This window comes from Bombus pyrosoma, linkage group LG3, assembly GCF_014825855.1.
Source record: "Bombus pyrosoma isolate SC7728 linkage group LG3, ASM1482585v1, whole genome shotgun sequence".
Taxonomy (NCBI): Eukaryota; Metazoa; Arthropoda; class Insecta; order Hymenoptera; family Apidae; genus Bombus; species Bombus pyrosoma.
The window spans coordinates 4,496,041-4,504,660 of record NC_057772.1 but is presented as its reverse complement, the minus strand read 5'-3'; the positions used below and the strand labels follow the sequence as shown (position 1 = coordinate 4,504,660).

The 8,620-nt window shown below is 29.9% G+C and overlaps 3 protein-coding genes across 4 annotated transcripts; 1 reads left to right on the top strand and 2 right to left on the bottom strand.

Moving 5' to 3' along the window:
- Nucleotides 1-104: 104 nt before the first annotated feature.
- LOC122566137 (pre-mRNA-processing factor 19) lies at nt 105-2,957 on the bottom strand. Its single transcript, XM_043722958.1, has 8 exons — nt 2,898-2,957; nt 2,542-2,691; nt 2,187-2,464; nt 1,916-2,110; nt 1,686-1,841; nt 1,383-1,613; nt 955-1,295; nt 105-868 (listed from the first exon to the last, which is right to left on the bottom strand). The coding sequence occupies exons 1-8, from the start codon at nt 2,914-2,916 to the stop codon at nt 724-726; spliced, it is 1,515 nt and encodes a 504-aa protein (XP_043578893.1). The 5' UTR covers nt 2,917-2,957; the 3' UTR covers nt 105-723.
- A 256-nt stretch (nt 2,958-3,213) lies between these two features.
- Nucleotides 3,214-5,375, top strand: LOC122566149 (selenoprotein M-like). The gene is made up of 4 exons (XM_043722983.1): nt 3,214-3,519; nt 3,623-3,693; nt 4,080-4,149; nt 4,209-5,375. Exons 1-4 carry the CDS (start codon nt 3,421-3,423, stop codon nt 4,308-4,310), a joined length of 342 nt encoding a protein of 113 aa, XP_043578918.1. The 5' UTR covers nt 3,214-3,420; the 3' UTR covers nt 4,311-5,375.
- Nucleotides 5,376-6,105: 730 nt separating this feature from the next.
- Nucleotides 6,106-8,231, bottom strand: LOC122566146 (E3 ubiquitin-protein ligase RNF185-like). Of its 2 annotated transcripts, none has more exons than XM_043722978.1 (5): nt 7,892-8,231; nt 7,045-7,204; nt 6,782-6,913; nt 6,534-6,703; nt 6,106-6,452 (listed from the first exon to the last, which is right to left on the bottom strand). In XM_043722978.1, exons 2-5 carry the CDS (start codon nt 7,191-7,193, stop codon nt 6,355-6,357), a joined length of 549 nt encoding a protein of 182 aa, XP_043578913.1. In that variant the 5' UTR covers nt 7,194-7,204; nt 7,892-8,231; the 3' UTR covers nt 6,106-6,354. The 2 variants fall into 2 exon arrangements, with proteins under 2 accessions (XP_043578913.1, XP_043578914.1); XM_043722979.1 differs by lacking the exon at nt 7,892-8,231 and adding an exon at nt 7,402-7,839.
- Between the last annotated feature and the right edge of the window lie 389 nt (nt 8,232-8,620).

The window sequence follows — 8,620 nt, the reverse complement described above, 5'->3', positions numbered from 1 at the left end:
TGACTAGTGGCGCCATAAGATCGTCCAAGTAAATTATCGAACTGTGTACGTGCGGACCACTTCGTTCCGTAATACTTTCAACTTTTCAAAATAGAATCGCAGAATTATGTAGAAAATGGCATTTTATTTCTTGTACTCGAATAAATTGTATTTTATCACTTTAAATGATATCCTGAGTAATGGATACAGATGACAGACGAAAAAGTTCGTTTTACATTTTCTTCATAAAAATAATATTGATTTTATAATACTATGCTATTACTGATCACCGTTAAAAATGTTTGTCACAGCTGTGATATTTTGGAAACACTTAACAGTTTGAAAGATAGACTTGGATAAATATACGTCTCCCTTCGGCTTAGATGGCCTTTTCGTTTATTGCCTATATAACCATGTGTTATATAAATTAGGCGTTTTCGAAGGATTTTAATTGAAACCAATTATCGGAACTTAAGGCTTGAGGCTCGTAAAAATATGACTATCAAGGTAAATAAAATAATTATCAAGGGGTCCACAAATCATTATTACAATCATATTTAGGATCAGTTTCAATTATGATACTTACAGCAATCATTTACAGTTCTAACTGTCCATCAAATTGAGTGATTTTTCGAACACAGATAGCCATGATAAAAATTGTGTTAGTGATGATCAGTAATATATACTATAAACTCTAATTTTAATTCTTCTTAAATTATTTATAATATTTTAGTCACTAAATGCTTAAGGTAAACCATAAAGTTTTAAAGTTCTGTCCATACTAGTCGACGCTATATACTGTGCATGTTTTCCAAAACGAACACCAGTTGCGGCTGCCGTATGGTCATTAAGCACTTTCAGTTCTTGCCACTGTTTACACAAATACACTCTGAAAACAAGAATGAAAATATCAATATATAAAAAATTATTTCTGATATAATTGAACTTGTATATGTTACATGAGATATTTCTTACCTTACGTCTGTTCCAGCTACTGCCAAATACGTTCCACTTTGATCAAAGCAAATATCTTTAACTTCATATGATTCTTCTAATTGAAGGGTTTTAAAGTTCTTTAGTTTACGCAAATCCCAAAGTTTCACACAAGAATCCTCTGCAGCAGTAGCTAAATAATAACCATTCTCAGAGAAACTAATTGCCGTAATTGGACCTGAATGACCTGGGAAATTAGCTACGTTTGATTGTTCTTTTAAATCCCAAATTTTCACTTGTGAATCCTGAGTTCCAGTGCCAAAGATCAATCCATCAGGGTGAAACTGAGCCGTGGTTAATGGTTGGCTAGCTTGTCCAGCAACCTATACATATTAAAGTAATATATGTATATATAATACATAAAGCAAAAGTTTAGATATAATTGTAGCCTTTTTTTTTTGGAAGCACACCTTAGTCAATAATCTACCAGTACGTATATCAGAAAATGCCCAATGTTGATCCAGTGATGAACTTAGTAAATAATCGCCTGTTGGGTGTAAGGACAACCCAGTCACAGGGGCATCATGAGCTTTTAATAACAAAGTTGTTTGACTGGTTCCTACATTCCATACACGTATTGTAGTATCAGGTGATGCAGTCATTACAATATCTTCTTCTGGATGATAAATTACTCTAGTAACCTAAATATTATATGAAAATGTTGATCATTTAAGGATTTTAGGAATAAAATTGAAAAAAGAAATAATTTATACCTTTTTAGTGTGTCCCTTTAATATTGCAACAACTTGCTCTGTATCTTTGTTAAATACTGTGGCATTTTTATCAGCACCACCTGTTAAGATTTTACTGGTATCTGCACTGTGAATGTCAAGTGCAAGTATACCAGGAACACTGGCTGAATGGAGACCCTTAAAAATAAATAAGTAACAATAATAACACTGTATGAAAAATTTCTTACATAAATCGAGGAACACAATATTACAGGATGTGACGCAAGTGTTTGAAATGCGCGAATACTATCTTGTGGAAGTAGATCTTCAGGAACCGAACGTCCGCGACGTTTCCTTTCCTGAGTGAGTACTGTTGCTCTTTCTTGAAGTTTTTGTATCACATCTTCAGTAATACCAGCTTGTTCCATAGGTTGAGCAGCTGTACCTCCAGCTTCTACTGCAAGTGCCTGCAGGATCATGTAGTTTATCAGCAAACATTCTTGATATGATATATAAATAAAATTAATATAATTTTGTTCATACAGGTTGTGGGATGGTAGTAGCCTGAACAATTCCAGCCTGAGGTTTCAACGTTGCTAAAGCTTCTCTGGCTGCTGTTACTTCTTTTGTCAATCTAGCAATTACACGGCATGCTGCATCATGTTGATATAACGAATGAGATAGTTCCTGTCTAGCTGTTTGAAGTTGTTGCCTAAGCGTAAATGAATGTAACATAACAGCATCCCACTCATCTTGTAAAATTTTCAATATAGCTGGAATTGATGTGGCACTTGGTGGTTTAGGTTTAACTATTGCAGTTGCTGCAAAATAACAAGAATATTATTGATAACTGAATGTGGTATTCAAAGACAAATATATAAAGAAACAAGAAATATACTTTTGATATCAATAAGTTGATCTACAGTTAATTCCTTTCCAGTTATGGGATCCACTCCATTTTCAGCTACATATTTCTCAATTAAACGTTTCTCAAATATGGAACCAGATACTGGAGATACGACCGGGTGTTCCGGGACTTCGTTAGAAACTAAAAACAAAATTACATATTTATTTGTCAGTAATAATGAAAAATATTCTAGGTTATGTTCAACTCTTGCCGGTATAAATCATAAACTTTGTTGCAAAAATGACCAATTCATTTCCTTTATTATAATATAATATCAAAAACATGAAATTAATATAAATTTTGTTATTACTGATTAAAAATAATTATATAAAAAAGAAAAAGCTTACTCGCACAAGAGAGCGCCATTTTCACACACGCGAGATGTACTTACTGCGCATGACGCTTAAATTGCAATTTACTATATTATACTACTAACAGTAGTGGGGATATTTCCCCCTCTATTAGTAGCTTCTATATAAATTGAAATACATTATTTGTGTTTTTAGCGTATTTTATACAATTATAACAACATAGAGACAAATTTTTATATGCATGCGTCTGTAATAATATGTGTCTAAGTATAAAATATAAAGTAAAATAATTTTGATAAAAAGAAAATTTTAATAAACAGAATTCTTATAAATAATTATATTTTTTCGAATAAATGTTATTTGCATAGGGATTAAACGATACTAAAAATTTTTGAGAATTTTTGGATGTATGTTGGAAAGGAAATGTTTAGATACTTCAGTAAATAGAGCTAATACTTAATAATCTCAAAGATGAGTAACGTTATCTTAGTATAAGCACTCTTTGATATAAGCCCTCAGCTCTAGGCTTCAGTAAGACTTCCGTTTTAGTGAGGTAAACATGGCTCCTATGGTAGCTGTCATTTTCTTCCTTGCTGTTGCTTTTGCAACTTCTAATATTGATTCAACAAACAGTTATTATGCATCTGCAAGAGTTGAGGTATTAAATATATTTATTTTCATTAGCACAAACCTTATTACAGCAACATGTCGTGAGTTTAAATCAAATTAGGACAGTTCAAAAAACCAAGGATTTTTTCCAGAGTTGCAGTGGTTGTCGTCTAAGCCGGCTCCCAGATGTTAAACAATTTATCTTTGAAGATTTACCTAACTAGTATCCTTTAAAATTTATCCCTTAAAAATTATTAAACTATCGTATACACATTCATATATTACAGAAATAGGATAAAAATTGTTTCAGTTAAAGAATCAACTTTTTGATTTTATTTCTTCAGAAGTATCTCATTTATGATCAAAAACGAATAATTAATATTACACAAGAATTTTGAACGTGGAATACTTAATTTCTTTAAGCCTTCATTTTTTTATCATATTTAAACTTTTACTATTGTTCTATATACATTATAATATAATGTTTACATGTGTGTGAAAGATAACTATCTTATAATATTAAAAAAATCTTTATTTAATTCTTGCTAATTACAATTTTTTTTGTGAAGAATAAGAGTTAATTGTATAAATCCTTATAACTTTTCCTAGTAATAACGTTGAATTTAAACATATTCCAGGTGCAGTTCCAGAACTGCTTCTCTTTAATGATAATGAGGAGGTATAATAAATTTAATACGGAAGCATTATGTAAGATAATTGAACGTTTTCACTTTTCAGGAAATAGAGAGATTACCTTTGTCAAGTTTGACACGGGAAGAATGCAATAATCTCTTAATTTCTAAAGGCTTTACAAAAAAGACATCAAAGGATGAGATATAAAAATAAATGAAGTGTGTATAAATAAATATCTGTAAATTTAAAAAATCATTTTACAATCTGTTACAATATGACTTATTCTGATAATCATGGCTCTGCTATGAATATAATCATGACCACTTTGTTGATTGTAGTATGTTTTTATGTTTATTTATAAATGGAAACAGGTACTTACTACCTCCCTAAATTAAATTGAATTTTAATAAATACTAATTACCGTAAAGAGATAGTAGATATAATTCAGGTTCAAAGGTGGTATATGTAAAGTATTAAAAAGGGAGCATTATATATATGTACATGTATGTATATATATATTGCACTCTGTTAAATAGTTCATAGTTGAAAAATAATTAGAGCACAAAATAGTAAACAATATAGGGACCTTTTGATGCACAAGTTAATGTCTTTGAGTACCTCATTTTCACATAGATGAGGGAGTATTATATTATCTCCCTGTGGAGCTGCAATCTGTGATAAAACTACTAGATCCATAATGTGACAAAATTGATCATTATGGAATGCTTGGGCTTCTTTACTCAAAAGTTTTAGTTGTCGGGCTTGAACAAATAAAAATATTTTATGAACAAAATTAATAAACTCTTAATAAATAAGGATTGATATAACTTTAGTGCATTAAAAGAAACTAGAATTTAATGACGATTTCGAATTAATTATTTATTTCACTACAAATAAAAATAATTTTATTTGTGACAGCTTCTGATACAACTGAAACTTCTGTAGTAGGGTATCCTGTGCATATTTATTTTAGTCATATTTTGCACAATATTATTTCTTTTTTACTGCAACATTGAGTTATTTATGTAAGACACAGAAGACAAACAAAAAGCTGGAGATAAAAAAATTTGCATAAAGTCAAAGACAAAGATATAATATTATAACAAAATTATCTGACATACATTCAATAACTTATATAGAATAATTTAAGAATTTAATTTGTGTCATGTATCTATCTATGTTCGAAATATTACAGTGCACTGCAATTAAATTGTTTGTGTTACTAAATATGTATACTTACTATTATCTCTAATAAAACCTATAGCTACAGAACTTTAAAGGATTTCATTAAATAACGTTAGTTACATTTTTCACCTCTAATTTATTTTAGCAATAATATATTAAATAAACATGTAAGACAGTTTACAATATTAGATTTTTAAAAAATTACGAATTATATTTAACGAATGACAACGATATTAAGTTAAATTAAAAACGCTACACTTTCAAGTCAATCAACTTTCCAGTGTCAATATTACTGTATATGGAATGTTGGTATCCATTCAGTATAATGATTTGTCACTCATTGAATAAGAATATAAAAAAGGCTTGGTTTCTTTGACTATATGATCATAATTTTCCGGTTTTATAATTGTCTTTCCTTCTATTTCCATAACCACAATACAGATAAAAGCAGAAAAATAAATAAGCTAGATTTATAAACTCCTAGTATACATACTTTCATTGACAATAATGATATATTACAGTTATTATTATAGTATTATATATTATATAGCGATATATTTATTTTTATTCTGTTTAATTTGCGTTTGTTATTAATCTGCTTAAAAAACTATAGATTATATATACACTATTTATATTAATAATTAGTAAAAACCGTATAGGTCCACGTTGATATAATAAATGTAATCACTAGGTTTTTTTCTTAAACCAATCGTAAATGTTTTGCATAGAGTAGGTATATCTTACGTATCTAAAAGTGATATATACATAAATATCATAAGAATAGGTTTCAGAAATCCTAAAAAACAAGAAAACTATCTGCTTGAATATACTTATTTATGTACAAATAAAATACATGTGTATATACGTGTATACGTACAAATAAAAGTGTTATTATAGCTCTGACAAAATCCGTTCGTTTATTCAAGCAGGTATAGTTACTGTAGCAAGTAACAAACGATTACACAAACGAGGAAAGATCGATGTATTGATAAAAATGTAATGAATCAATTCAGCAAGTGGTGTAGGATTACAAGATACGGAGCAAGTAATATGGTTTAACAAAATGTTACGCCATCAAGAGCCAACAAACAAATATCAAAGCCACCCATAGAAATACTTTCGAAAGGAATTGTTCTTCTTCATACTGCGGTGTTCCTCTGGCAGCTATGTAAAAATACATACTTTAATTCAATCTTATTAGACAGTAATCATACACATAAAGTTAGTTTGTGAAGAACATTTTACCAGCGGTTGGTCGTGTTTCTCCAAAATTAAACGTGGATGTGAAAAATGCAAATGGAAATGTTCCGATACCAAATGACATATAAGAACCTTCTCCAAACCCGAAACTAGAAAATCCAATATTATTTTCAGGTTCTGTTCTTTGCCCAGCAGGGCGTGGTGGAACATTATTCCTAAAATAATAAAATATAACATTAAATATGTTGTGAAATCGATCATATATAATTATAAGAAACAAAAATATAATATACCTTGGATCTTCTTGTTTTGTATCTCCACGTCCATATAATGGAATGACTTTATCTTTGCTGATCGCAGATTTACAGACAGGACACATTTGTCTTGTTGGACGTGTCTCTAACCATTGATGCAGACAAGGCCAACTAAATATACAAATAGGTACATATATAAATATATATAACATATATAAATGTATGATATGATATCTGTTATTACAAAGATAGTCAAACATAAAAGATACTGTAAATGTGTAATGTATTGACAATATCCTTACCAAAATAAATGACCACACATGCTGATAACAGCATTTTTTGCAGTATCAAGACATATATTGCATTCAAAAGTTCGATTATCCTTTTCTTTTTCTTCTGCAGTAGAATCCCATGGTTTGGATGGCCCTGCTTGTTCCCTTGTGGCACTCATATTGAAGAACTCTTAATGGGAATACAATTGATCTTAACAAAAGCTTACAAGATATCAAAATTCACAAGTTTGTTTATTTAAAATGTAAAAATGCTTCCACATATAACTTAACAAGTAAAAGTGAAAATTGTATGACATTAATTCGTATTGATATACAACAATATGAAGGAAAACAAGATTTGAACAATGTATGTATATTTCTTATCACCTGACACTGACGACACTATCGCATGGAAAGAAAAACAATTTTACGAAATCACTGACATTTTGTATAAACGTCAATGTCAAAAAACTATTTTAAGAAATCAACGACATTCCTTGAAAACGTAAAATGCTAAAGGTTATGCAGTTCGTATAAATATGAAATTTCCATTTATAGTTATTTTAACATCATATTTTTCTGAATTCACTGGTACCGTCTGACGTATTATGTGTCCGTGTAATCGGAAGTCATATGTCATATGTCCACGATCGAAACGCAAAAGTCAAGATACAAGGAAAATTAATTGTGTTTAGTATATTCCCTACAGAAAGCAATAAGCTGACACATATGAAATGATACTTGTTGAAAATATTATTCGAATATTGAACAGCGATTAATGTTCACTAGGTGGTGTTTGGCAACCAGGGATCGAAAGCCTGATCAAAATACTAATGGAGTTGTATCTGCCATTGCTGACACAATTCATGTCACTTACTTTAGTCTTTTGATTGCGGAGCCTCCGTCAGCGATATATTCTTCTGCAAACTTAACTCTGCTTCCAAAATGATCTGATATCGTACGTTTACCGTAATCGCAATTGCGCAAGTGCTATCAAATGATTTTCATGATTTTTCACGAAGCGGATGTTCGAAACAACACGTAAGAGATTTGTCAGCAATGCGTTTGTATTTATCTATGGCTGTTATCGCTGACAATTGCTTGTACAAAAGGCTTGCGTTTTATTATTTCCAACTGTAACCTCGACTACTGTTACAATTATTCTGCCGTAATCTTAATATGGTTATTTAAATCCACTACTTGATTAACGCCGTAACACAATCGCAAGGTTTTCTTTTATCGACTGTACACGTGATACGATTCGATTAACTTCTGAGATACATCAAGAGAGCGCGCGATAGATGCAATTTAAATGAAAAATATTACTACATAAATATATAATAATAAAAAACAATGTGTATTTATAATGAACATTTTTTCATTTTATATTAATTACTTGATTGATGATCCTAATGCCAATGTATCAAATGAAAAGAGATATAAGTAAATTAATGAATTTAATCAATCATTTAATCATACATTAATAGTTTCCATAAATCACACGTAGAACAATAACAAATTACTCAAAATTCATGTATATTTTTTAACATTGTATTGTACAGTTAAAACAATTTTTTACAAACAGTCAAAAATATCGACAAAACTG